We start from the raw sequence: 26,612 nt of genomic DNA on the forward strand, positions 1-26,612 counted from the left end.
CGTATAAGTTCCGTTAATAGCTCCATTAGCTGATCAAATGGTCAAGTAATCAAGTAACCACTCGTATTGACATAATACAGTGAAGATTACAAAAGCCACGGGAAGCTCTCTCTTTCTCCCACCTCGTACTCTCGCCAAAATCCCTCCCCTCTCACAAATCTCACAGTTACACGGTGCCGCCCGCTCTCTCGGGCAAAATAAATGGGTGGGAGAGGGAGCTTTTCGAACCCAGTTCTCGCATGGTATAGGGGTATGTCGTATCCATTATAATGGAACTAAAAGACATTCTACAGCATTTGTATTTTTAATATAAGCAAGGGTATTAAAATGGTTTTCATAAAAAAAATAGATTATTATGTCCTTTTTGATCATGCTATACAAAGGGTTCCTCAGTTCCCATAGACCTCCTATCTTATAGATTGGGTAATGGGTATACGAAGGTCGGGTACCTTGGTGCTAGCATTGCCACTTGTTTTTTCAAGCAGCTGGCCCAGTGCCTCTTTTTTCGACTCGCTCGTACACATCAGTTGCAGTTCGGAAGCGGAATCGGTTGATGTTGTTGCTGCGGTTCGGACGTGGAATACTTTTTAGTTTTGTACAATCGTATTTTCGACTTGAAAGAATCGGCATAACCGGGCAGAACGGACCGATAAAACTTTCCTTTCACTCTCGCTTTCCGTTTAGCGATTTACATTTTCGGTTTTAGTTTTAATGTGGTTGTGTTCGGTGTAGTGAAATAACATTTATAAAACCATTCCAAAACCCATGGAATTGAACGGAATCCGTTGACCCTTCGTGCCACAAGACAATTTTCATTGCGTTTCGCGGATTTCTTGGTAATTCGCTCTGGCTGGCTGTTTATCGTGTGTTTGCTTTGGTGTTGATTTTCGTGCGGGACGCACAATTTTCCGTTTGGCTTTGGTGCTCCAGTTCTGAAAACCACCCCACCTTCGTAAACCCCATCGTTTGCCGGTCTTCAACAATATGGAAGCGGTACGTATTCGCACCTTTCGCCGGTCCCTAATGTTAAATGCTATTCATGAGGGGCGGGGACCCGGCATTTGTGTTGCAAAGTCCAATTCCAGGGCGATAATGCTGCCAGAGATATTGCGTATAAGGTTGAAGTCTCTTCTTCCCGAACTGAGATTTGATCGGTTCCGATTGATCTTCGTACTGACCAGTCAATGAACTGAAATCGTAGACGAAATATCCCATTAATGAAATTTTTTCATCAAACCGTCTGCTCTGTGTTTTTACATAAGTTTCTCTCTTAAACTCCAATTATATTACCAATACAATAAGATATTATACCCAACCTGGCGAATGTCAAAGTATCCTGAACATGTTATCATCAATGAGCTTGTTATAGCAATTTGAAAAAGGTTTTATAATGTTGTATACGTTTGCAAAACAGCTCAAATAAATAATACATTGGGTAATGGGTTAAAGTCTCTAACACATTGAGATTGGCCCGAACGCTTTGATTTCGTATTTGATGAATAATAAGCAGGCACCTGCTGATAAGACCTGATTCCCATGACTCCACATGGAGAATTGTGGATTAAGAGACTAAAGTCTTCTTCGTTTAATGATGCCGGAATGGGCGAAATAAGGAGTATAAACTGAGATAAACTTTTATTGGGGGTAATATATAAATAAACGAACCGAGATAATTGTTATTAGCATGAAATTTAAAAGTTGTTATACTGCTTTTAAGAAAAGATTTTTCCCTACAAGTTTTGGGACAGTTTGTAGTTATCCCATTTAGATAAACTATAGCAACAACAATAAAAAACTTAGAAACCCAGACAGGCAATCATTATACAGTTTTAAGACCATTTCGCGCACTTGTTCACACAGAAGATATAAAAGTTTAGAATCTCAGTACCAGCTGCGTTATTGTAAATTTGTAAAGAAAAAAAGTCATACAGTGGTGACACAGAAATCACTTCAGGGCTAAATCTTCTACATATCTGTCAATAATATTTACAATGTATTTCTCTCGATAGGTGGAGAAGAAAGGCATGGAAAGCTACAGGTTCGGCAGTGTGGACTATATAGTTTTCCTTGGCATGATCGTATTGTCCACCGGTACGGGAATCTATTTTGGGTGCATCAAGTGAGTGACCTTCAATTCCACAATGCATTGCCAAACAATTGAGTTAATTACAGGAAGAGCAAGAAGAAGCTCGAGGAGGCGGAACCCACTCTACCGACCACCATGCCAGAAAGGCGAAAGCACGATTTCGGATCGGAGAAGATGAGCGAGTACCTGTTGGGGTCACGCAATCTGAAAGTTTTCCCCGTTGCCATGAGTCTGATAGCCAGGTATTGTTGATGATGAGATAGTGCTACCACTAGGAATCCCTGTAATCTGTACCCTTTTGTTTCCAGCTATATATCGGGCGTCACGATACTGGGCACCACCTCCGAAATCTACAATTATGGCACGCAATATTGGTTTATAGCCATCGCAATCGTTCTCCAAGGCATTGCCGTCTCCTATGTCTACATACCCGTATTCTCGGCTCTTCAAGTAGGCTCTTCGTATGAGGTAAATACTAGAAGGAACCTGATTTATTGATTTACAATGTAGTGATAGAAGAAGTAAAACACTTAAATCCTCAAGTGTCTATTAGGGAAGTTGTTTAAATGAGCTTTACACGTATTTTATGAGGAATATTTTATATTCCCAAAGCTTATAAGTCATGTGAACTGGGGAAGGAAACCCTTTTAAAGAGAAATAATGCTAAAGAAATTTATAAATAGAAAAGTTAGACTTCGCTTCTTGATAATAACGTGACACTTTTAGTTGCTTCCGTCTTCCCCCTTTCACTGCTTCATTTATTTGCCATCAATGAACGGAAAATGTAGTGAACACTTTAATTAACTGAGAATCGGAGACCACCCTCCTCAAGTGGAATTTCTTGGACTTTGCTCTCGCCCACTTGTTGCGATGTTTTTTCTGTGTCTCCATGGGTCCGATATGATTAATTGCAATGTATTTTGCATCCACTTGACAGTTGTGTTCAGGCAATAGTCAAAATTACGTTAGCTTTCTTATAGCCAGTAAAAAATCTTAAAAGCATTTCATTATAATGATTAAAGACAACTTCGTTTTCAGTACTTGGAGATGCGTTTCCATTCGGTTATACGTAGTATAGCATCGTTTATGTTTATACTGGATGAGGTAAGTACAAGATCAGATCGAGTTTCATTATTTAAATATTCATTGATCATTGTTTCCAGATACTGTTTCTGCCTTTTATTGTGTATGTGCCAGCTATAGCTCTGAATCAGGGTAAGGTGTATTTTTAAACTGCTTAAAATACTCCTCTAATCTTTTGATAATATTGCAGTTTCCGGCATTAACCTCCATGTGATTGCAGTGGTCATTGTGGTCGTGTGTGTTTTCTACACTTTTGTGGTAAGTTGTAGACTATATGATCCCTAATTTGTCAAGTCATTGAGATCCTCCAACTGTGCATTTCCAGGGAGGGATCAAGGCAGTGGTCCACACTGATGCCTGGCAGGTGCTGGTGATGTTCCTTTCCGTCCTAGCCGTGGCTGTTTTGGCAACTATTTACGCCAATGGCTTAAATGTGCTTTTTGATGATGCCGCCAAAGGTGGTCGGCTGATCTTCAACAACACAAATCCCTCGCCATACGTTCGTCATACAGTTTGGAGTGTTCTTATCGGTGGATTCTCATACTGGACGTCTTTTAATGCCGTCAATCAGACCATGGTTCAGCGATACATGTCTCTTCCCTCGCTGAAAAAAGCCCGTGCCTCCATGGCTATTTTTACCATTGGAGTGGCTGCCTTTGTCTCAGTTTGTTGTTATGTGGGACTGCTTATCTTCGAGATGTACAAGGACTGTGATCCTCTAAGTGCGGGATTAATAACGGTCAGTAAATAATAAATAACTTGGAATCTTAGCTTACTTTTATTTCTTAACAGCACGACGATCAACTCCTTCCGCTCTTTGTGGTGCAGAGTGTTGGTCACATCTATGGAATGTCCGGATTGTTTATAGCTGGTATATTCGGCGCAGCCTTGAGTTCTCTTTCCGTAGTTCTCAACTCCACTTCATTGGTGATCCTGGAGGATATAGTTCGCGGCTGCTTCAAGATGCAACCAAGTGAAAGGGCCTCCACAATTTTGGTCAAGTCAACTATCATAGTTCTTGGTTTGGTGGCCCTCTCACTGGTGTTTGTCTTGGAACAGTTGAGTGGAATCCTGAGCATTTGCACTTCAATGACGGCCATCGCAGCTGGAACCACTTTTGGCCTGTTTACCCTGGGAATGCTCGTTCCCTGGGCCAATACTGTGGGCACTGCTGTGGGCGGAATTGCCAGTGCTCTGCTCGCCGGTTGGATCTCCTTTGGAACGCAGTTTACCATCGCAGCGGGAGAATTGAATTCTCAAAAGCTTCCCGTATCCGTGGAGGGATGTGTGGGTAATGTTACCCTAAGGGAAAACATATGGGTGGATGAGGAGCAAGTTTTCCCACTGTACCGGCTGTCCTACCACTGGATAAATCCCATTGGTGTGGCCACAGTCATCGTGGTGGGTGCACTGGTCTCCCTTGTGACCAAACCCACGAACATCAAAACTCTGGATCCGGATCTAATATCACCAGTGATTCACAGGTACATTAATTGTTTGATGTGTTTAGATACTGAAATTAAACCCTTTTCTTCTTTAAGATTCCTTCCAAAGGAGTGCTTTACCGGTCGAAATCCTAATGCGCAGGCGCACAAAAACCTCCTGAACGTATCCTAAAATAGACGCGCCATAACTATGTGTGCCAAACTTAATGGAATTGATTGAGATATTGTATTCCACACACCCTGTTTTGTTAGCATAGTATGTAGTGGTAGTTGCTTTGTGGTAGTTACCTTAACAAATAGCCTAGTCTAGTACAATGCGATCCAGTTATTGGATTGGAAAACACAAACCGAAGTACAGGAACCTATGAATCTGCATCTCAATATCCAGAGTGCACAATCATTAGCGTAGTGTAATTATTGTATTATAATATAGCTTTATTTAATTGTTCTGTTCGCATCTGTTCTTCACTTTCCAGCTTATGTTGAAGCATTATTTTTTTGGCATTTCCGATTTGTAGTCAGCAGACTGTGTCTCATAATCTATTCCGTGTGACTTTACAAACATAATGTCTGTGATAAATTCAATAAATAGATTATACACACTGTCCGAATTGTTTACACCTAGAATATAGTCAAGCGATTGCAAAGCAGCAGGAATGATATGACCACTGTTTGGATCTGGGATCTGAGTCTGGAATCTGGCTGTATCTAGTCTAAACTAAGCCCCAATCAGGCGTAAATCACAAAAGAGGATGTGCCTCGTATAGGCTAGCTCGTACATACAACTAATTGACCTTCCGATGATCAGCGGCCGAGGACTGCCCTCTGCTTTTGATCCACTTCCGAAGCTGTAGCGCGATGACAATGAAGCAGAGGATGCCAGCACTCAGGTAGCTGTTGAAGACAAACTGTTGCGGCAACATTTTGCACTTGGATACCACGTAGTCGTCGGGGGTGATAGTGGCCTAAAATAAATATTAGTAGTTATTAGTACAAGTTCGGAGGGTTTACAATCACAAGAAAGAAATATAATACCCACCAGCATAAAGCTGGGATTGACCTTGTTCCGCCAACTAAAGGAGGCCACTGTGTACTCATCGATTCCCAACCTATTGACACTGTGGCAAAAGTGATGTGAATGGCCGGCGAATGCCAGCCTGGGCTTAAGCAAATCGCCCAGCATATCCGTGGCGTCCTTGGAGAGGACATGGAAGCGCTCGCGGAACGTTTCGATGTACGGAGCATCGTGCTCCTCGCACATGGTATCCGAAATTCGATACGTCGGGAAGTGCTGGAGCAGGATCGGCTGGCTATATGGGTGCCGCCTGGTGCGGGCGCACTCCGCCTCCAGCGGATACTTCATGCAGTGCAACGTTCGCGAGATGTTCTTCAGCTGATCCTCGGCCTGGTTGCAAAACATGCAGCCATCGGCCTCCATGGCCATTGAGTTTATTACCACGAAATGTATCTGTTTGATGGTAAACAGGTTCACCGAGGAGTTGTTTAGATAGTTTTCAAAACGTGTCATAAAGAAGGGATGCATTCTGGGAGAGACATATAGGCTGGGATTAGTAAATGGAATGGACTTTGGATATTGATTGACTTACTTGTAGTGGAAGCCCACGTCGTGGTTTCCCGCGACACTGATGAGCGGTATACCCGGCGGCAAGTGGAACATCTTCAGGTAGCGCCACACATATTCCTGGAACTGCTTGTCGCTCACCATGTCTCCCTCATCGAACAAGTCGCCCAGGACGAAGACCACGTCCGGCTGGAATAGCCGCGATGCCGCCTGGAAGGCGCGTGTCATATGCCACTCCCGGTACAGCTTGTCCAGCCAGTGGCCGCGATGGGGTCCCAAGAGATGGGGATCCGCGAGGATCATCGCCCTCAGCGGATCGTCCACATACTTCTTCCGCTTGATTTCCGGCCACTTGCACTTTTGCAGCACCACAAAGTCCGCCACGTACTCGCAGAAAATCAGGGCGCACAGCAGGATCACAAAGCAGGCGTACAGAAACCGCATTTCGGGATTTCAAACCGGTTTCAAAAAATAGTCGCCTTCGATTTAAATTAACTTGGAAGTTTGTTTGTTCCACTTGTTGTTGGAGGCGCCAAGCCAAGTGCCGCCTCAGTAGCTGGTATTATTTTAGTTGCACACCATAAATTGCTGCCAATTTTCAATAAAAACCATTTATTTCGTATATTATATTCTTTAAACAAAACAATAACAAGATTCTCTGCTTCTTCTCCTCTTAGAGGTGGACAATATTCGATTAGTTCAGAGCGATAGCTGCGGCCGAACTCAAAAAAGATAACGATAATGGCCAGTTCGCCTATCGATAGCACCGACCTGTAACGGATCTTTGAATTTTCGAAAACGTCAAAAAGACCACTAAGGGTCTACCCATATATTTCGTAATCATAGTTTTTCCGATTTCCCCTGTCAATTTAATTTACCATAATCAATACCAAAAACGATTTATCCACATTTTGACTAGCTGTGATTTATTACACATAAATATATGGATTCACATAAAAATTGAGCCTTAGATTATAGCAGAGTCCGAAGATACCGATTCGAATCGGCCGATCTCATTTGGTACTGGGCTTGGTGTGTAGTGTGCAAGTCTCGGGTTAGTTTCTCTCTATTGCTGGTGCCGAAATAAATATTGCTTATGCCTAGGTAAGAGTACGATAAGATAAATAGAACAGAAGTTTTCCAGGCCCTAAATGCAATGCGACAACAGAATCTATAGCTGATGGTGTCTTAATGATTGCACAGTGCCCGAGTCTCCGCCCTGGTACCAGGTCCAGGTCCAGCTCCAGATCAAGTTCGAGTTATTTTCCCAATTTCAAGACCTAGTTGTTAGTGTGTGTGTAGTAGAGAACCGTGTTGCCTGGCAGTTGCCAGTGGGAGGCCTTCAGCTCGATGAGCTGGAGAAGAGTGCGTCGGATGGAGGCCGCTGATTCTCCGGCATTCAAGAAGGCATCGCGAACGAGACCCATCAGTAGTTCCAGTTGCTGTGGCAGCTGCTGCTCCATATCCTGGCCAATGCAGGTCAGCACATAGAAAAGGCACTCAATCTGGAAGAGAATGAAGGATTGCCTGTATATTACTTTATCCCCAACAATAATGTGAACTGCGAAACTCACCTCTGATAGAGATCTTATGGGTGGACGCACGCAATCCTCGCAACATTTGGACAGCAAACTGAGCAGCACCAGCGGCGGAGGAGTGCCCTCGTGGTGGGTGCGCAGTTGGATCTGTCGGCGCTTCAGCTGGCAGAACATCTCCGTGAGGAAGGCCATAAAGGCGGTGAATCGAACACGGGATGGCGACTTCATGCCCTGGATGGCAAACAGCAGCTGTTGGTAAAAGAAAAATCATACATTTTAAAGCTATCTTTGAGAAGATTTGGTTTTTAAGCCAGAAGAATTCTTCTTACCTTCTCGCGCTCCTGGTACCACTGACGGCATGTGTTGAGCAGCGCCTCCAAGAAGGTTTCCTTCTGCTCCCGGGCGATGATGTTGAGACACAACCGCGAGATTGGCAGGGCGAAACGGCGACTCTCCACCGCACGCTTGATAAACTGCGAAGTCAGTTCCATCAGACAACGCGAGTTCAGTTTGTTAGGATCCTCCAGAGCCGTGTCAATAAGCGCCTGGATGTCTGGCGTGAACTGACCAATGTCGGCCACCTCGTTGCCCAAACCCAGGCCCAATCCAGCCATTCCCCTAGTCAACGCATCCGCCGACGATAAAGACTTGGAGCGTTGCAAGGTATTACCATTCATATATGGATCGATTCCATTAAGATTTGCCTGGTAGGGCTGGCCATAGTTGTTGTTGAGCTGACCAAACTGATTATGGGTGGCCATTTTGTGACCTCTGGGCTCGGGAGCAAACTTCACACGATTTGTTGTCTGGAAATGAAAGGGTGTTCAGTTTTAAGTATTTCTAAATATTTAAAACTATAAAAAATAGTTTGAAAAAGATTGACAAAATGTTTAAAATTCTTTCCTTGTTATAAAAGATTAGTTATATCAAAATCGTAATGATGTCCTTAACGATTTCTGAAAGATTTTTAGGATTCCAAAGAATTTAAGATATTATTTGGTATAAAATTCTTTACGACACTGATATGAAAGATTTAGTTTTATCAAAATCGGAATAGTATCCTTGAAGATTTCAGAAAGATTTTTAGGTTTCCAAAGAACTTATGAAATAAATATAGAAAAGCTGAGAAACTCGCGTCTGTTTATGTAGTGACTCTTAAATGTCAATGCAAATTTTTGGGTATTAAATAAAAGTAGAGCTTACGTGCAGTATATTGCCACTGGAGGGCGAGTTCATGAGCGGCAGCTGACCGCCGAGGGGACTGATTGGATGCGTCACCAAGATCGAGCGATGGTGGTTGGCCTTCAGACCCGGCATGTTGCCCAGGGAGAGTCCGGCCTGGCGGCGATTCACGTTTCCATACTGACCCAAAGCCGGAGCAACTCCGGGACCATTGGTGGGCGGGAAGATTAGCGACGAACTGGAAGAATGTTGTAGACTGTAGTTTAGCTCTGCAAGAAGACGGGAAGAGGGGTAAACAATGGCATTAAATGACTTTGCTTTACCGATTGCTGAGTGCCTCGGCCGGTGCCCCGGAGCTGCTTGTCATTGTGAACTCCTGGGCATTGACGTTCAGCTTGTTGGCGACACCACCGGCCACACCACTAGTACCATCACCACCGCCACCACCGGCTGGAGCAGCCAGCTCTCCGCGCACATCTGATACAGAGGGGCAATTAGGTTTTTTTTGGGGGTCGGGATACCCAAGAGAGTATGTGATGATGTGAGGGGCAGGACAACATTGTGTGGAGGGGGCGGAATGTACAGGGTATGAGACAGAGATATGAAAAGAATCAAAAGAAAAACGTGGTCTCAGTAAGTAATCGTTGGAACTGATAAGCTGGCAGCGAAAAGAATAGAGCAACACGAACTGAGCTCATCCTTGGATGAGATAAGATCAGAAGCTATACTAAAGGCATTGCAGTTTCTTAGTTAGGGCAAAAATGATGTTATACCTTACAGGAAACACCCCTTTTTTACATCTTTTCTTTGAAAAATAAGTAAGTTAGTACCTTCATGGTTTAAATGCATACATCTACAACTGATAGTTCTGATTTAGAACACTCGTAATTCCGATTTTATGCTAATAATCCTGATAATTGCCTTGTGTATTTGATTTCTGTAAGTTCTCTAGCACCGAACAACCCGCTTAGCACCCAAGCGAAGAGGAGAATTTCTAAAGAATGACTAAAACAACTCACTTGGAGGTCTGTAAATATCCATGGCGGGTTTGCCTCTCATCTGTCCGGTTTGATTGCCAGGCACGTTGAAAGCCAGACTTCTGCGTTTGTTGATATTCTGTAACCGAAAACGCAAATATAGTTGCTTTTCGAAATCAATATGGGTGGGTTAAGACTCACCTGTTGGTTCGAGGTGCGCACAAAGCTGCGTTCCCGGGAGATAACGCCGGGCTGAAATTCAGGCGACTTGCGCACCTTTCGGGGATCATTCTGTTGGCCATTCAGGCTGGCCTGGGCCAGTTCCACTTTCTCGGCCATCTCGCGACTTTCGAGTACTGCTTCTGCTCTATTTAGATAAACTTAATTGACGATGAAAGCCTAATCTTTGGTGGATTATCCTCCGGTTAATCGGTTCACAACTGGGTTTCCGCGGAATAAACGTCTAAATATGTGGCTTCAGTATTTGAGTAAATTTGTACATATCACAATAGTTGGTTTCCTTTCTTCCTTTGTCGAGTTTGAATTCTCTTCTTAATACGATGTGAGGGATATGTGTTCCCTTTTTGCAGATTCAGATTGCAGGTCTGAAATGCGAAAAGAAAATGAATCGTGAGAATCCCAAAGCTTCAGCCCTGAGCCAAACCTATAACATGTTCACCTACTCATACATCAAGTAAAGATACACAAAAACTGTTTACCAAGATTCGAGAGGCCTCAAACTACTTGATCTCTTCGAGCGAGCTGCTTTACGCCGAGCGTAGGAGTTGCATCTGGTTTTGGGGTCTCTGGCTAGAGCACTTCGTCTCCGAGCATGACATCAGCCCCCAGTAATTCTGATTCTGCGGCCCACAAGGAGTCCGGAGTGAGTCTCCGCGAAAGATACACACATCAAGGTACAGTCCGGCTTCCAAAACTGTAGCCCACAAAAAAAGCTCTTGAGAAACTGGGATATAATTAAACTATGACTTCTTTTTTTTTACTATATTGTTTAATTTTTTTGGCGATTTAATAGAACTTACTATATGATCCAAAACATTTCGGTTTATAATTTAGTAATGAGTAATTTATTTTTATTAACTTATACAAATCTTGACTGCTGGTTCAAAAAAGTGATAATATATTTAATTCCTCTAACATGACTGGCTTGACACTTATAATTCAGAGGTTCAAAAATAAAGAAATATCCTAAATACGTTATCTATTTGTTTCTTTTTCATTTACTTTCTGAGAACTAATTGAACTCACATCATGATAAAAAAGAGTAACATGAGTAATGTTTTTAAATTTATCTATATAAATCTTGACTTCTGGTTCATAAAATACTGGGGATTCACTTAAACGTCAAAAGTTTAAAGATACATAACAATCCTACATAGGCTATCTCTACTGTGAGTGGGTACCACCACAACTATGTGAACTTGCCTCGTTAATTGCTCGACAGTCTATTCCCAGATTAGCAAACAGAGTGTTCGGAATAAGCTGGGCCCCATCTGGGATTATGAATCAGCGCTTGGATACTCACCTTTTAGTGCAAAAATGTTTCTTCCAAATTGTTTCGTTGTTGCTGCTGCTGCTTGAGCTTTTGTTTATCTCACTCTATAGAGTATATAGATGGGTATTCGTCGATTCGATTGTTGGTTGTGGCTGCAGCTTAGTTGTTCGTATAAAGATATTTATCTACTTCGTAGATACGCTCTTTCGTTCCTCGTTTAATAATGCTTGGCATGCGCCGAGTCGAGCCATAAGCAGTGTCAAAAGTAATTAATATTTCAAAGCGAAGCTCCACGCCTCGATATTCCAAATACGCAGGAATACTAGATGGTCATGGATTGCGTACTGCCAGATAGAGATACAGATACTTCGACAGTGCCAGCGGCAAATGCAAAGACACACAGATACACACACACACGCACAGTGATCACAATTGATTGTGGTGTTGTTGTTCTGCCGGCTGCTGTGCGAGCGAGAGGGCGCGATGAGTCAAATGAGCGGGTGGGTCGTGGTCATTAAGTATACGCACCGTTGGTATCGTCTATTTTTGGTTTGTCGCTTTGTGCTGCTTGTTCTCGGCTTTGCTCGTTTCGTCAGTTATTACAATTCCGTTTTGTTTGTTTTCTTTCGCGTTGTTATTTTCGTTCGTTTGCTTTTTGTGTGATTCTTCTCTCTTTTAATGCAGATCGCTCGCTATATATGGTTGTATATTATAGTTATTGTTCGGATTACTCACACGTACACACATACGATCGGTCACTACACGCATACACAGGCCCGCCGCCAAAATGGGGGGATTATTAATTCTTATTTATATTTTCATATATATACTATTAGTTCATGTTTGGCCTGCACGCGCTGTTTGTTTTTGCCCGACTTGTGCGCCGTATTCTTTGGCAATTGCCAAAAAATTGCTCACATGTTCCGCCGCATCTATATTTATAGTATATGACAGAGTGATGACTGTATCGCAGCACTATGTGAATATACCATCTATAAGCCTATATGCAGTTGGCGTTGTACTTCCGTTTCCGCCAGTCAAAAACAATAACATCGGACGCGGGCAGCAAGAAAAAACAAAAAAGTACTCTTTCTCATATTATTGGCCTGATTTATTTAGCATTTTAGTGGCCGCCGCGGCAATATGATTTCCGCTCGCAAACTGTTTTGTCTATTTTTAAATAGAATACAAGAAAGAATTCGGGGAGGAAACTTATGTACTTGGGTATGAATCACATAATGGCAGTGGGGTTTCAGATCCCGAATTGTTCGAGGGGAATAGAAAGGATTTGGGATTGTAATTGGGTTCTAGATTTAATTAAAATATATTTAATCTTTAGGTTCTACTGGTTTTTTGTTACTTTAGGTTTCTGGGGTTCGTTGCTGTCGATCGAGACACTATATCTGCGGGGTATATCTATTTATCGATGTACGCCGTACTATGTAGGCATGTATATTCGCACGTATGTATGGATGTGAGTAACGCGGCTGGCTGCTACACTGGGCGCAGGCTTTAACTTAAAAATTAAATCATCGGCGCGAGCGATCAGTTGAAGACTAAAGACCTGATGAATCGCCAGCTGCGAACCGAGCCGAAAGCTCTTCAAAACATTTGTTCGCTCTCGATTTTTTAGCTCTCATACGAATAAATCTCTTGGGGAAAATGCGAGAGCCATTTGTTGAGGGTTGTCGAGTCACTTGAACCGATACATTGAATAGAAACAAACTACAAGATCGCATTCGTACACAAATGTTCTTTATCCTTATAACAATAGTTTCAATTCGATACATAAACGCTTACAGAAAGGAAAACTATGCAAGATGACAAATCAAAAAAAACAAGAAAATAAACTTGTCCGCCTTGGTTTATCGTGGAAATGTTGTTGTTAATAGTGAAAACAGCTTTCGTCTTATGGGTGACAAGTTACTAACTCAATTACGGGCTAACCTTTCGCCAGATCTTAACTTCCTTGCACACAAGTTTACGTAAAATGTATAAATACAATATTGATCGGTAAAATTACTCAGAAGAATTTAACGAAATTTAATAGTGGTAAGCAACGGTTGATCCAATGCTGGCGCAGAATAAATACGGATGATGGGACAAGGAAGAGAACGACGACAACGTGGTGGAAGCCTACTTGGTGGGCGAGACTATGGAGCTGTTAAGCGAGTTATTCAGCTGCTCCTCCTGGACCTTGTCCAAGCCAAGGGCCGTGGTCAGCAGCTTGACCACGCAGCGCTGCTCGTGCACCTCTCCCTTCTCGTTGGACGTGATGTCCTTCTCCAGCTTTAGCTTCTCTTCGGCTGCCATGAGGATGCCCTCCTCGATGGTGCTTTCGGAAATGAGACGGTAAATGGTCACTGGTCGCTGCTGACCCATGCGATGACACCGATCCTCGGCCTGCTTATCATTGTACGGATTGAAGTCGATATCGTGAATGATGCATGTGTCGGCGGCCGTCAGGTTGATGCCCACGCCACCGGCTTTGGTGGAGAGCAGAAACACGAAAATGCTGTTGTCGTCATTGAAGTCGGTGATCAAGTCCTGGCGGACATTTACGGCTGTCGCTCCGTCCAGGCGGCAGAAACCGAACTTTCGTATCCGCAGATACTCCTCCACAATGTCCAGCATCATAGTGAACTGACTGAAGAGCAGCACACGGTGCCCTTCCTCCTTCAACTTCGGCAGCAACGTGTCCAGGTACCGGAATTTCCCGGAATCGCAGATCAACTCATCCGGTATTTTGACGTCGTAAAATTCCTAATGAAACATACATTTTAGCCAATTTAAATTAAATAAATGATGTGGCTAGGACTCACATGCTTGTTACACATCTGATAGACCTGAAAGTCTGACATGACGGCCAGCTCCTCAAAGATGTACTGCTCGTTGGTCTTTTTGTAGGAACTGGCGTTTGCCAGGCGCTTTGAGAATCCGCGCAGGTTCGCGTCGGTGAAGTAGTGACGCATCAACAGCGGATGGTTGGCAATGCGGCGCATCTCCATCATGATCGCTATGCCGGCCCTTTCGCTGCTGCTGCACACCTCGCCCTTGTTATTGGAATAATACTCGACCAGTTCGTGATAGTAGTGCTTTTGTTGGGTGCTCATGGGTACTTTTTCCTGCAATTCGATGTTGCATTTTAATATTTTTGTAAAGTGGTTTACAGATTTGAGATACTTACCACCAGACTTAGCTTCTTGGGCAGGTTCTTGAGGACATCTTTTTTAAGGCGTCTGAGAACAAACGGCTTCATGATGCGCTTGGCTCTCTGGATCTGTGTTTCCTGGAACTGTGACACCTCCTCTTGGTCGCCATCGGATTTTCCTTTCTGCAAAGGATACTTTGGTTAATTTAATGTTAATGCTTAGACTTTCCTGTCTCACCTTAACAAACAACGATTTGATATCATCGATGCTCTTGGCAAAGAACTTGGGCATCACGAAGCAGAGCAGAGAGATAAGCTCCAGCAGATTGTTCTGCAGCGGAGTTCCGGTAAGCAGGATGCGCATCCTAGCATTGATGGTTATAAGGTTGGCATACCGTTGCGTGGTCATGTTCTTTAGCATGTGAGCTTCATCGAAAATGACATAGTCCAACTTGCAAACCCGGAACATTTTCCTCTCCTCCGGCGTGGATCCAACAATGTGATAGCTATAAAATTAAAACCAAATTATAACTTCAATTCTTGTGTGCCCTTTTTGTTACTCACGTGGTCAGAAGAACATCGAAGCCAGTAAAGCCATCTTTGGCATAACGCCCTCGCATTCTTCGCCGCTCGTCCTGCGAGCCGTGGTACTTCTCCACCACCAGTTTGGGGCACCATCTGCTGATCTCCGCCTCCCAATTGTCCAGCGTGGACGAGGGTACCACAATCAGATGGGCCGCTTGGCTGAGACCATTCTCCTTTAGGTAAGCCAGAAATGCAATCACCTGAATTGTCTTGCCCAGACCCATTTCGTCCGCTAAAATGCCATTCATTTCCTGTTTGTGCATCACTGTAAGCCAGTTAAGGCCAATGATCTGATAGTCAGCCAACTGGAGGCTGAGGAATAAGATACATTTTTTAGTATTTTAAAACAAAAACAGTATCCTGTTTAAGACTCACCCGCTGCTAAGGAGCTTAGGCTGCTCCACAATGCCGGCACCATTGGAAATCGCCTTCTCCAGACGGGACACCATGTTGTTGCACTTGCTTAGAATGGTGGCCACCGTGTTCTGTTTGTTAATCAGCTCCTGGGCGTAGTTGAGAAGATCACCCGACATCCTAATGCTCTCCAGCTTCTTGCGTAGTCCTGCCCAATCACTGAAGGGTCGCACTTCTATGATGGCTAATGCTTTCTTCTCGGACAGCGTCTTAACAGACTGCAGCTCGATGAGCGTAGCCTCGTTCATGAACTGGAACACCTTTTTGCGCTGCCCCGTCATCTTGGTGGACATCTCGGTGTCGCTGTCATCGCTGTCGTACACCTGGTCCTTGGACTGCTTGACATCGTCGTCGTCTGAGTGGTCGTTATCCGAGAAGTTTCCTTGTGAAGTTCCACTGGTCCCGTTCGAGGTGGGCTTCAGCTTGGGCTTGACCATCGGTCCATTCTGTCCCTTGGGCTTGCAGTGCTCCCTTAGGTAGCGCACAGAGGCGGCCACATCCCAATTGGTGCGGGAGAGTGACTCTTGGATGGCCTACGGAATAATTAAGAATGTATTTTATGTGGGTGCATTGAAATACGAAACCTAATACGAATTTGGCTGTCGGTATCAATTTATTGTGAGCAACTGGAATAACGTTCATATCGTAATTAGAATAAGTAGAAAGTAATCTGAAGCCGAAGCGGAAACTGGGAATTAAGGGAACTTAAGGAGCTGGCGTGGAAATTTTCTTGGAAAGTTAGATCAACATTTAAGTATCTTTTTAGTTTGTAAACAAGACATACCAAATTCTACTAGAACAATGACACTTAAATGAATAATTAAAATATCTAACAACAAATAAAAATGTACCAGAACACCCAAGGAAGTTTAAAAATATATATACTATTTAGTACAATAAATCGGCAAAATTTAAGTATAGTTAAAAAGATTACCTTTTAAAAAAATGTAACATTGAAAAGTAGGTTAAAAAAATTCTCCAAATTAAAAAAAAAATTTCCTATCAGATCGATTAAAATAATTAAGAAAGATCAGGTAAGAATGGAAGTGTTATACACGAGGTCTATTGCTTTATCACCCCCGTTAGCGGCGCCCCTGACCGCCGACAGCTGTTCGCAACGCCGGGAACGAACCGAATCGCCATGTTCCGAACACAGACGCATAGACGCGCGCTTCCCCGCCATGCCCCCGTCCACAGCACCGGATCTCGGATCTTGGTCAAAAAAGAAACCTACCATTGTGTCGAACTGGGGCGAGATATGGGCGGCCGCCATGTAGCGCTCCTCCTTCTCCTTCACGGTCAGCTCCAGTTTGGTTTTCTTCGGCATCTGGGGCTCGTTGCCATCGCTGTCACTGTCGGCCATCACCTGGATGCGCTTCTTGCCAGGCACGCGCTCTGAAAAAGACGTACTCCACGATCAGCGGGGGTGTCACTTTAACTTTTAGTTCTGGAAGTACCAGTTTTCGCAGGACTCGCGGCGGCAGCGGAGGCATTCTTGTTGATGCGAAACTGCCGCAGGACACTGAGGCTCGACGAGGAGGCGGACGCGGATGCGGAGCCGGGCACTGGGCTGTCCGACATCGTGGGGCAAGGCGAAACGCTTCCTGGCAATCTGTCAGTCCTTTATTCACGGATTTTATATTGTTTGCAAGTCCTACGATCGTGAGGTGGTATTTGTGAATTGGTGCATGCTAGAGCGACCGTTTTGGACTGGCCAGAAACACCGACTCCACAGAGCGAATACGGTCACACTTTGCCGCTGAAACAGGATAACTTCTAACGTTTATAAAAGTAATAGCAGTTAAATATTATTTTTATTTTAAGTAAAAAAAATTATTTCATTTTGGTTTTCACTTCCTTTGTAATATTTTGTAATTTAAAAAAATCTAGATTTGGCGCGAAGTAGCTAGGTTTTAGAGAGTTGCCAGATGTCGTACACTTATCGATATCCTATCGAATGTTCGCGACGCATTGCAACCCTTGCGTTTTTTCGCTTGCTCTTGTAGGTTAATTGAAAACACTTTTATTGCAAATAAACCGCTTGCCGAGCCGCGGGCAAACCGAAAAACTGGCGACCATGGCTGGCGGCAACACCCCGCGTGTAATCCAGGTGACCAACATAGCGCCGCAGGCCACCAAGGACCAGATGCAAACGCTGTTCGGCAACATCGGCAAGATTGAGGAGATCCGCCTGTACCCAACCATCAGGGACGTCTCCTGCCCGGTGCAGTCGCGCATCTGCTATGTGAAGTACACTGAGACGACCAGTGTGCCGGTGGCCCAGCACCTGACCAACACGGTGTTCATCGATCGCGCGCTCATCGTCATACCGGTGCTGGCCATACCGGAGGAGTACCGGGCTCTGGAGATGCTCAAGAACGGCACCATTGTGCCGGGACTCCAGAAGCCGGACTCGAAGCTGCCGCCGGAGGTTATCAACCGCATCGAGGGACAGCTGCCGCAGCAGGTGATCAAGACGTACGATCCCAAGCTGGTGGAGTTCAATCTGCCGGAGTATCCGGCCCTGCCCTCCTTCTACGATGGCCGCAAGATCGAGGAGATCCGGCGCACCATCATCGTGTGCGATGTGAAGAACGAGTGGCGCCTCGACGACCTGATGGACTGCTTTCAGCGCGCCGGCGAGGTGAAGTACGCCCGCTGGGCCGAGAAGGACAACAAGACGTACTGCATGATTGAGTTCTGCGAACAGACCAGCATTATCCATGCCCTACGCATGCAGGGCCAGGAATTCAAGGGCGGCCACCTGAGCGTCTACCACTCCACCTACTCCATAACGAAGCCCGAAGCCAAGTCCAATGAGGCGGCCCAAGCGGAGATCGAGGAGGCGATGACCATTGTAAAGGAGGCACAAAGCATGATCTCGGCCGCCATTGACCCGGTGATTGGAATGCTCGCCAAGGACAAAAGGCGCAGATCGAGGTCGCGTTCACGTTCCCGGGATCGTCGTACTAGTCGCTCTCGCTCGCATCGCTCCACATCGAGGCGGCGTTCCAGGCGTTCCGGATCAAGGGAGCGACGCAGCGGGTCCCGTTCCCGTCGCTCACGATCGCGCGGAAAGCACTCTTCCCGTTCCCGCAGCAAGCGCTCTAGATCCCGACACCGTCGCAGCACCTCTCGCTCCAGGAGATCCCGCTCCCGTGGCGGTAAGCACTCTCGCTCTTCAAGATCGCGCGGCAAGCGCTCCAGGTCGCGCCATCGTCGCAGCACCTCGCGTTCTCGTAGCTCCCGTTCCCATGGCACTGGAGGAGGAGGAGGCAGTGGAAACGGCAAACGTTCCCGATCCCGCGAGCGCAGCAAGAAGTCACACCGCAGCGAGAAGCGCTCGTCGCGTTCACCGCGGTCCAGGAGCAAGCGCAGCTCCCCGTCACCGCCGCCAGCGACCAGCAGCAGCAAGTCACGTTCTAGTCGCAGCAAGGACCCGACCATCGTTTCCTCCAAGTCTTCACGGCGACGCGACCGCTCACGTACTCCCGAAACACGCAAGCTGAAATCCATTTCCGAGGACATCGAGGTGAAGAGCTCGCGCTCCAGCGCCGATTCAAAGTCACGCAAATCGGTGAGCGTTGAGAAGTCGGACAACATGGACATCTCCAACTCGCCCTAGACATAGAGAGATTGCACACTACTTTATAATAAATACAGAACATAAGAAACCCCGTCTCCATTACAAACCGATACCCATTATCCTCAATGAGATTTGTATTCCACTCCCACTCAGTCTTAATTTCCAAGCATAAAGTCTAATTAAAAATGCAGAATTAACAAAAAACTACCTAAGGGAATCATTAATAGGCCGAAGGTGATGCTAAGAGGAGCATCAGCTTGTGAATCCCTTTCATATTTAAGAGAAATTGTATTGAGATCGGAAACTAAATTACTTAGTCTCCAACGGCGTACAAATTTTAATACCAATTTTTTAAAAAATAATGTCAGAGAACATAAAATTGTATGCTTTTCTACTTAAAGAAAACTTTAATAGATTTATTAAGAAAACATTGATGACTTGTGTTTGGAAACTAAAATCATTGCTTTCATAACTTTGGAAATTCGTTTTTGTTAATCATGGAATGCTATGAAATTAAACTATTTTGTGACAGTGTATTATACAGCTGAAAATTGTGGGCTTGTCTCGCCCGAAAAAGCTTTTGAGCTTTCATCCAATAATATGTCGGCCCGCCGATGAGGGCGGCGAGTCGAGTTGCGACCAGAAGCCGATAGGTATTGCAGTGCAGTAGTCGTTTATTCTTGTTAAATTATTTTGTGTTTTAATTAAGAGTTGAAAAAAAAAACAAAAAACAAAATGTCTGCAGCAACTAAAGGTAATTTTCTTCATCCTTCCGGTTAACCCAGAATTCTTCCTGGCTAGCTGTGAGATGATCTTTGTATAGAGATCTGAACTTTGGACTTGTTGATGTCTTATCTGATGCTATCCCCCCCGCACTCAGCCGGTTGCACTTTGGACCTGTTGAATCGAAAACAAAAATCCGCTTTCGTTTTTTGTGCTATCACTATCACTCTTTGCCTACGCATATTATATATGTTCTACATATGTCTATCCTATATAAGGTATATATATTGTGGCTGCCAAGCGAACGGCCTTTGGAACCTTCGGTGGGTCCTTGAAGGGCATCAACCAGACCCAGCTTCAGACTACAGCGGCAAAGGCAGCTCTGGATGCCGCTGGTCTTAAAGGAGAGCAGGTGGATACCGTCATCGTAGGAAATGTGATTGCGGTAAGTAGGATATGGGAAGGTCCTTAAGATCCTTTAGGTATCATGGTTATTTGACAACCCACTAGAACCGGGATCAAAATATGTATACGAAATCGTAATCTTATCTACATATGTATGTACATAGCTATTCAGCATTATTATAATCCGTATAAGATTCTCATAAAGTTAAAAAACCACATGAACATACGATTTCAAATATCCTTAAAATATATTTTAATTTTTAAACTGTAAGTTGTTATATAAATAGATTAATAAAGTGAAAATTCCTCATCTATATTAACGCAGTCCTCCTCCACGGATGGCATCTACGTGCCCCGGCATGTGGGTCTCAACTGCGGCGTGCCCATCGAGAAACCCGCCCTTGGAATCAACCGACTGTGCGGTTCCGGCTTCCAGTCGATCGTCAACGGAGCCCAGGACATCCTGGTTGGTGGTGCCAAGGTGGCTCTCACCGGCGGCGTGGAGAACATGTCCCAGAGCCCCTTCATCGCCCGCAACGTTCGCTTCGGCACCACCCTGGGCGCCAGCTACAACCTGGAGGACGCCCTGTGGGCTGGACTTACCGATACCTACTGCAAGCTGCCCATGGCGCTGACCGCCGAGAATCTGGCCGAGCAGTACAAGATCACCAGGGAGCGCGTGGATGAGTTCGCCCTGCTCTCGCAGAAGAACTGGGAGAAGGGACAGAAGGAGGGCGCCTTCGATGCCGAGATCACACCCATCAAGCTGAAGGTCAAGGGCAAGGAGGTGGACTTTGTTGTGGACGAGCACCCTCGCCCCAAGACCACCCTCGAGGGTCTGAACAAGCTGCCCTCGCTCTTCAAGAAGAATGGCATAGTGACCGCCGGTACCGCCTCCGGCATCTGTGATGGAGCCTCCGCTGTGATCGTGGCCTCGGAGGAGGCCCTCAAGGAGTACAACCTGAAGCCTCTGGCCCGTCTGGTGGCCTTCTCCTTTGTGGGTGTGAAGCCCGAGATCATGGGCATTGGACCAGTGCCGGCCATTCAGAATGTCCTGAAGGTCTCTGGCAAGAAACTGGAGGATATTGATCTGATTGAGGTGAGTTGGTTAAGACTTACATTCAAAATAGGGAGTTAACCATTTGGCTTATAGATCAACGAAGCCTTCGCCGCCCAGACATTGGCCTGCACCGATGCTCTGAAACTGGATCCCTCCAAGCTGAATGTGAATGGCGGTGCCATTGCTCTAGGTCATCCTCTAGGAGCCAGTGGCTCCCGCATCACTGGTCACCTGGTGCACGAGTTGCAGTAAGTTTCCAATTCTCATGCTATCTATTACATATTGTTATATATTCCCAATCTTTTCCCAGGCGCAAGAAGCTGAAGTACGGTATTGGATCCGCCTGCATTGGTGGTGGTCAGGGAATCGCCCTTCTCCTCGAGGCTGTCTAACTCCACAACCAAACTGGAACTCACCCTGCATTTACACTTAAAATCTAGTGCTATAAATTCCGTTTTGAAACTCCCCCGTTAGTAATAAAGAAAATATTTTAACTTTACAATTTATTAAATCATCAGCGAATGGAAGTTGATCAGCTTTCTACAAGAAAGACAACAAAGTTGGTGTTTATACCATAAAATTTCTATGCTCGCACTGCTGGTCACGCCAACGGGATGGGGCTGCCGGATGAAGGGGTTGGGGACACCAGCCCACTGTCCCAGGAAATCTCTTGAAGGGCCTTACATTACGAGTACATGAACATGGGATGACATGGCGGCGTTATCGCTTAGTTCGTCTGGGCGCTGGTGGAGAAGAGCGCCAGGGCGCCGCTGGCGATGCCCACAGAGAAGATGTAGTTGATGAATGGCGTCGAGTTCTTCAGGATGAAGAAGCTGATGAAGATGATCACGGCCAGGTAGATGGCGTTGTTGTAGAAGATGGAGAAGGTGGTGGCCTCGTAGTCGGCCACCTCGTTCTTCTTCCACAAGATGCGCTCGTCCTTCTCCTTGCGCGTAACCTTCTTGTCGTCGCCCACCTGGCGATTGACCTCGCGGGTCACCGCCTCCTCGCGCCTTCCGGCGATCTTGTGCTTCAGCTGGAACTTGATGTTCTTGTAGGCGGTGGCCATCAGATAGGTGCTGGCCGCCGTCACCAGGACGAACAGGATGGAGCTGGGCCACAGGTCCATGTTGTGGATGCGCCAGAAGAGCCCTGCAACGAGCAAACGCTCTCATTCACCAAGTGTCCCAAAACATACAACGTGTCACTTTATCTTTATACTCACAGATTGGAACAGCCGACACGATGAAGGCATTGCCGTAGAAGAGCGCCGACGACTTGGTGCTCACGTTGCGGCTGAAGTCCTGCAGCAGCAGCTCCTCCTCCTTGGTGAAGCCCGAGGACTGGACCTTCTGTTGCTTGCCGGAACCCATTTTCGGTTGGATTTTCGTAGAGAAAGTAGCGAAGAGTAAGGTGGAGTGGACACGAATGCAGAATGCCGACGAATTGTGACGTGTAAACGTCAAAACGCAGAGTTGCAATGCGGCTGTCAGTGGCTGCCTATTGGCGATAGCTCAGCTATCGTATATCGATATTAGTGCGTTAGAAATTCAAATGGGATTATAAGAATCCGAATAAAAAGTAAAAGTGCAATATTATATAACATTAGCAGTTTTAAAAATGTTTACTAAAAACCTGTTTCGTAAGGCCGTTATGCCGTAACATAAGCAATAAAAAACAGAAAAACTCTTTAGTTTTTTTTTTTTTTATAGTTTATAAAAATTATATTTCTGTAATTAATTTGGTCGACGTTTTCCTAAAAAAGTAACTAATATTAAATATTGCATTATTATTCATACATAACTTTTTATAACTTAAAAAAAAATAAGTACATTTTTTTTCTAACAATAGTTTAACTGTGTGAGTGCACGACTTGTATTATTTCTCTCCTAAAATGAGGGTATTAAAAATTCGATGTAGCCGATTGTCCATTTTGGAGCCCCTACGCCGCCTATCGATAGCGCAACAGGTTCTGCGGCAGCTGAGTTGATTGTTAAAAGTGCTCCGTTTAAATTATATTAATAGGTGAATAAAGATAGCTCAATCAGTTTAAAGAGTTTTAGTTTTAATTTGTTGTTCTTAAAATTAATTCGAATTGAAATCTGACTTGTGGAAATCCTCCCACGCAGCCCCCAAATTAAGAAACCGGCATCCGTCCAAAGGTCAATCACAGTTGTTTACGTCGATTTCCCATTTCAGATCATTATGCTGCGATCCAAAGTCCTGAGTCTGGTGACCCGTAGTGGGTCCAACCGACTGATGTCCACTGCCACCAAGTTGACCACAGTGGAGGTCAACGACAAGACCGGAATCGCCACCCTCACAATGAACCGGCCACCAGTAAATGGACTTAATTTGGAACTGCTGCAGGATCTCAAGACCTCTATCGATGAAATCGAGGGCAACAAAAGCCGCGGTCTCATTCTCACTTCGGTAAGTAAGATCTTATTACCTGTGGCTTCAGTATATTAACCAGAAATTGCCTCCTTAGTCCAGCTCCACAATATTCTCAGCTGGTTTGGATATCCTGGAGATGTACAAGCCAGATAAAGACAGGATTCGCGCCTTCTGGACACAGCTGCAGGAGACGTGGCTGGCGCTTTATGGCAGCAGTGTGCCCACAGCAGCGGCCATCAATGTAGGTTCCTTAAAGCCCTCTAGAAATCCTCCTCTAAATGTCCTTCTCTATATCCTTAGGGACACTCCCCCGCCGGCGGATGCTTGCTAGCGACATCCTGCGAATACAGGGTCATGCTGCCCAAGTTCACAATCGGCCTGAATGAAACCCAACTGGGCATTGTGGCACCGAAGTGGTTCATGGCTTCCTTCCTGAGCGTTTTGCCACAAAGGGAGGCTGAGCGCGCCCTTAATCAAGGACGCATGTTCTCCACGGAGGAGGCTCTGAAGGTGGGCCTCATCGATGAGACTGCCAACAGCAAGGAGGAGGCCATTGAGAAGTGCACCGCCTTTATTGGCACCTTTGCCAAGGTCAATCCGCTGGCTAGGTCACTGACCAAGCAGCAATTCCGCGCTCCCGATCTGCAGCAGCTGGAGAACGAGCGGAAGGACGATCTGGAGAAGTTCCTGTTCTTTGTCAACCAACCAGCCGTGCAGAAGGGTCTGGGCATTTATCTCGAGGGTCTGAAGAAGAAGTCCAAGAAGCAATAAGCAAATGATTTTATAAACTTTTTAAATAGTAATAAAGCCTAAATGAACTGTGAAACCTAAATAATACTAGCTTATTTCATTTGATTATTTTATGAAACAAACATACAATTTTGTTTTGGTTGGTACTTATCTATATTTATTTTTGTTATCATTTTAAGTACTTGATATTCTGGGGATGTGGAGTAGTGAGTAATAAGATAACAAATAGGTGTTGTTTCCAACCAACAATAGGGAGAAAACCATTTTTTATGTTTAACCAAGGCTATCGTATTTATTTGAAACCTAAAACATGTTTGTTTATATAAAGAAGCTATTGATATAGTATGGAAAATAAATAAAAGTTCTTTCTTATTAAAATAGCTGTTTAAATTTGATTATATTCGATATTTTACTCCCGGTCAGCTCGATAGGTGATAACCGTGGACTGGAAACTTTCCATGGGAGATCAGTAGTTCTTCAACAGCTGAGTAGATAAGAATTTTGAAAATACATTTGATGAAATTATCTTCTAGGTAGGTATACATAAATAAAATTTGTAGTGGAACTGGATATTATAATAAAAATAGATTTAAAATATAAAGATAATAAAAAGAATTCCTTTTCGTTTAGCTTTAAAACAAACACCTGAACAAAGGTCGTCTTCTATAGATACATATCAAAGGACGATGCTGCACTCAAATCTTCTAAGACTTGTGGCCCGTGGTGGTCCCAAAAGATTGATGTCCACTGCCACCAAGTTGACCACAGTGGAGGTTAACGATAAGACTGGAATCGCCACCCTAACAATGAACCGGCCTCCGGTGAATAGCCAAAACGTCCAATTATTGGAAGACCTCCAGAAGTCGATTACCGAAATCGAGAACAACAAAAGTCGGGGCCTTATTTTAACCTCAGTAAGTGGGTCCAATTAGTTATTGAATTATGTAATTATTATATTGTGTTTTAATAATCCACAGGCTATGTCCAATGTGTTTTCAGCTGGCCTGGACATCCATGAAATGTATAATACGAATGAGGAGCGACTTCGAATCGTTTGGACGGAGCTGCAGAATGCGTGGATTGCCCTCTATGGATCCAGTTTGCCCACGGCAGCAGCCATCAATGTGAGTTGGATTGTCGAGCTATATCTTATAAGTACTTATAATCTCAAATCCTTTTAGGGCCACGCCCCCGCTGGAGGATGCCTCCTGGCCACCGCCTGTGAGTATCGGGTGATGGTGCCCAATTGCCGGATCGGCCTAAACGAAACCCAACTGGGGATCATTGCCCCCAAGTGGCTGATGTCCGGATTTCTTAACGTACTTCCCAAGAGAGTGGCAGAGCGTGCCCTCACCCAAGGACGCATGTTTACCACGCAGGAAGCTTTCGAGGTGGGCCTGGTCGATGAGATCGCCAACTCCAAGGAAGAGGCTCTGGAAAAATGTTCCGCCTTCATTGGCAGCTTTGCTAAGGTCAATTCTCTGGCCCGGGGACTGACCAAGCTTCAATTCCGTGCGGAAAATATTAAGGAGTTTGAAAAGATTCGCGAAAAAGATGTGGCGAATTTCATAGCCCTTGCTTCTAGGCCTGAGATACAAAAGGATATGGGTATTTATCTCGAAAATCTTAAGAAAAAGGGAAAGAAGTAAGAAAACAGACTAAGATAATGATAACTTTTGTCCTAATCACAAGCCTGCATTTAAATTAGAAATGTAAAAATAAAATTATTTTTGCTATACAAACATAAAACTACTTGGTAGAATTATAACTATAAGTAGCTCTCTCATATTATATCATATTTTGTCAAACAAAATTAAAATGTATCTTGATAATTAAAGTTAAACATTTGAACTGCGTGCTTGGATTTTTTGTGTGTACAAGATTAATGCTTACATTTGTTATCACGTATGTAGATAATATTATTATTTGAGTGTTAATGATAAAGAAAATATAACTACAAGCTCACCAAAAGCAAAAGACCTTTTTATTTTTATTATCCAGTGGAGGTGAAATCTTATTTACCCATGTACATATGTTATTTTTAATATATAAAACCTTCTGGAAATATCCGATTTGTTTCTTTAGGTACCCCCAATAAACACTTGTTGATCTCGAATTCCCGGCGCCGTATAAAC

The 26,612-nt window shown here is 44.6% G+C and overlaps 9 protein-coding genes across 12 annotated transcripts; 5 read left to right on the plus strand and 4 right to left on the minus strand.

Annotated features, from left to right (window-relative positions):
• Nucleotides 1–520: 520 nt before the first annotated feature.
• Nucleotides 521–5,219, plus strand: SLC5A11 (Sodium/solute co-transporter-like 5A11). Its single transcript, XM_017085207.4, has 10 exons — nt 521–993; nt 2,010–2,119; nt 2,173–2,328; nt 2,395–2,554; nt 3,125–3,190; nt 3,250–3,301; nt 3,360–3,427; nt 3,495–3,908; nt 3,962–4,653; nt 4,711–5,219. Exons 1-10 carry the CDS (start codon nt 985–987, stop codon nt 4,784–4,786), a joined length of 1,803 nt encoding a protein of 600 aa, XP_016940696.3. The 5' UTR covers nt 521–984; the 3' UTR covers nt 4,787–5,219.
• PGAP5 (Per1-like protein PGAP5) lies at nt 3,494–6,876 on the minus strand. The gene is made up of 3 exons (XM_017085230.4): nt 6,222–6,876; nt 5,654–6,158; nt 3,494–5,579 (listed from the first exon to the last, which is right to left on the minus strand). Exons 1-3 carry the CDS (start codon nt 6,638–6,640, stop codon nt 5,400–5,402), a joined length of 1,104 nt encoding a protein of 367 aa, XP_016940719.3. The 5' UTR covers nt 6,641–6,876; the 3' UTR covers nt 3,494–5,399.
• Nucleotides 6,877–7,095: 219 nt separating this feature from the next.
• On the minus strand, nt 7,096–12,968 carry LOC108019425 (MIF4G domain-containing protein A). Of its 3 annotated transcripts, XM_036816873.3 has the most exons (10): nt 12,767–12,968; nt 11,935–12,098; nt 11,437–11,865; nt 10,095–10,498; nt 9,936–10,032; nt 9,240–9,393; nt 8,938–9,154; nt 8,064–8,540; nt 7,771–7,983; nt 7,096–7,701 (listed from the first exon to the last, which is right to left on the minus strand). In XM_036816873.3, the coding sequence occupies exons 4-10, from the start codon at nt 10,230–10,232 to the stop codon at nt 7,477–7,479; spliced, it is 1,521 nt and encodes a 506-aa protein (XP_036672768.1). In that variant the 5' UTR covers nt 10,233–10,498; nt 11,437–11,865; nt 11,935–12,098; nt 12,767–12,968; the 3' UTR covers nt 7,096–7,476. The 3 variants fall into 3 exon arrangements, with proteins under 3 accessions (XP_036672768.1, XP_016942748.1, XP_065725026.1); XM_017087259.4 differs by lacking the exon at nt 9,240–9,393 and having other exon boundaries at nt 8,938–9,185; nt 12,767–12,967; XM_065868954.2 differs by lacking the exons at nt 9,936–10,032; nt 10,095–10,498; nt 11,437–11,865; nt 11,935–12,098; nt 12,767–12,968 and having other exon boundaries at nt 8,938–9,185; nt 9,240–9,373.
• A 176-nt stretch (nt 12,969–13,144) lies between these two features.
• Nucleotides 13,145–17,262, minus strand: Etl1 (SWI/SNF-related, matrix-associated actin-dependent regulator of chromatin, subfamily a, containing DEAD/H box 1). The gene is made up of 8 exons (XM_017087239.4): nt 17,014–17,262; nt 16,791–16,951; nt 15,518–16,089; nt 15,122–15,454; nt 14,796–15,063; nt 14,594–14,740; nt 14,229–14,531; nt 13,145–14,169 (listed from the first exon to the last, which is right to left on the minus strand). The coding sequence occupies exons 1-8, from the start codon at nt 17,135–17,137 to the stop codon at nt 13,543–13,545; spliced, it is 2,535 nt and encodes an 844-aa protein (XP_016942728.3). The 5' UTR covers nt 17,138–17,262; the 3' UTR covers nt 13,145–13,542.
• Nucleotides 17,263–17,516: 254 nt separating this feature from the next.
• Srp54 (splicing regulatory protein 54) lies at nt 17,517–19,349 on the plus strand. Its single transcript, XM_017090408.4, has one exon. It carries the CDS (start codon nt 17,634–17,636, stop codon nt 19,179–19,181), a length of 1,548 nt encoding a protein of 515 aa, XP_016945897.1. The 5' UTR covers nt 17,517–17,633; the 3' UTR covers nt 19,182–19,349.
• A 406-nt stretch (nt 19,350–19,755) lies between these two features.
• On the plus strand, nt 19,756–21,832 carry yip2 (yippee interacting protein 2). The gene is made up of 5 exons (XM_017090198.4): nt 19,756–19,896; nt 20,144–20,310; nt 20,596–21,369; nt 21,424–21,578; nt 21,641–21,832. The coding sequence occupies exons 1-5, from the start codon at nt 19,878–19,880 to the stop codon at nt 21,720–21,722; spliced, it is 1,197 nt and encodes a 398-aa protein (XP_016945687.2). The 5' UTR covers nt 19,756–19,877; the 3' UTR covers nt 21,723–21,832.
• LOC108021467 (translocon-associated protein subunit gamma) lies at nt 21,819–22,780 on the minus strand. Its single transcript, XM_017090199.3, has 2 exons — nt 22,556–22,780; nt 21,819–22,482 (listed from the first exon to the last, which is right to left on the minus strand). Exons 1-2 carry the CDS (start codon nt 22,701–22,703, stop codon nt 22,058–22,060), a joined length of 573 nt encoding a protein of 190 aa, XP_016945688.1. The 5' UTR covers nt 22,704–22,780; the 3' UTR covers nt 21,819–22,057.
• A 455-nt stretch (nt 22,781–23,235) lies between these two features.
• Nucleotides 23,236–24,562, plus strand: LOC108007766 (enoyl-CoA delta isomerase 1, mitochondrial). The gene is made up of 4 exons (XM_017071525.4): nt 23,236–23,355; nt 23,530–23,763; nt 23,822–23,968; nt 24,028–24,562. Exons 2-4 carry the CDS (start codon nt 23,536–23,538, stop codon nt 24,496–24,498), a joined length of 846 nt encoding a protein of 281 aa, XP_016927014.3. The 5' UTR covers nt 23,236–23,355; nt 23,530–23,535; the 3' UTR covers nt 24,499–24,562.
• A 322-nt stretch (nt 24,563–24,884) lies between these two features.
• Nucleotides 24,885–26,328, plus strand: LOC108009187 (enoyl-CoA delta isomerase 1, mitochondrial). Of its 2 annotated transcripts, none has more exons than XM_017073342.4 (4): nt 24,885–25,010; nt 25,108–25,391; nt 25,455–25,601; nt 25,659–26,328. In XM_017073342.4, the coding sequence occupies exons 2-4, from the start codon at nt 25,164–25,166 to the stop codon at nt 26,124–26,126; spliced, it is 843 nt and encodes a 280-aa protein (XP_016928831.3). In that variant the 5' UTR covers nt 24,885–25,010; nt 25,108–25,163; the 3' UTR covers nt 26,127–26,328. The 2 variants fall into 2 exon arrangements, with proteins under 2 accessions (XP_016928831.3, XP_070850703.1); XM_070994602.1 differs by having other exon boundaries at nt 24,903–25,010; nt 25,091–25,391.
• The last annotated feature ends 284 nt before the right edge of the window (nt 26,329–26,612 follow it).

The sequence above is a fragment of the Drosophila suzukii genome, chromosome 2L (genome assembly GCF_043229965.1).
Source record: "Drosophila suzukii chromosome 2L, CBGP_Dsuzu_IsoJpt1.0, whole genome shotgun sequence".
NCBI lineage: Eukaryota > Metazoa > Arthropoda > Insecta > Diptera > Drosophilidae > Drosophila > Drosophila suzukii.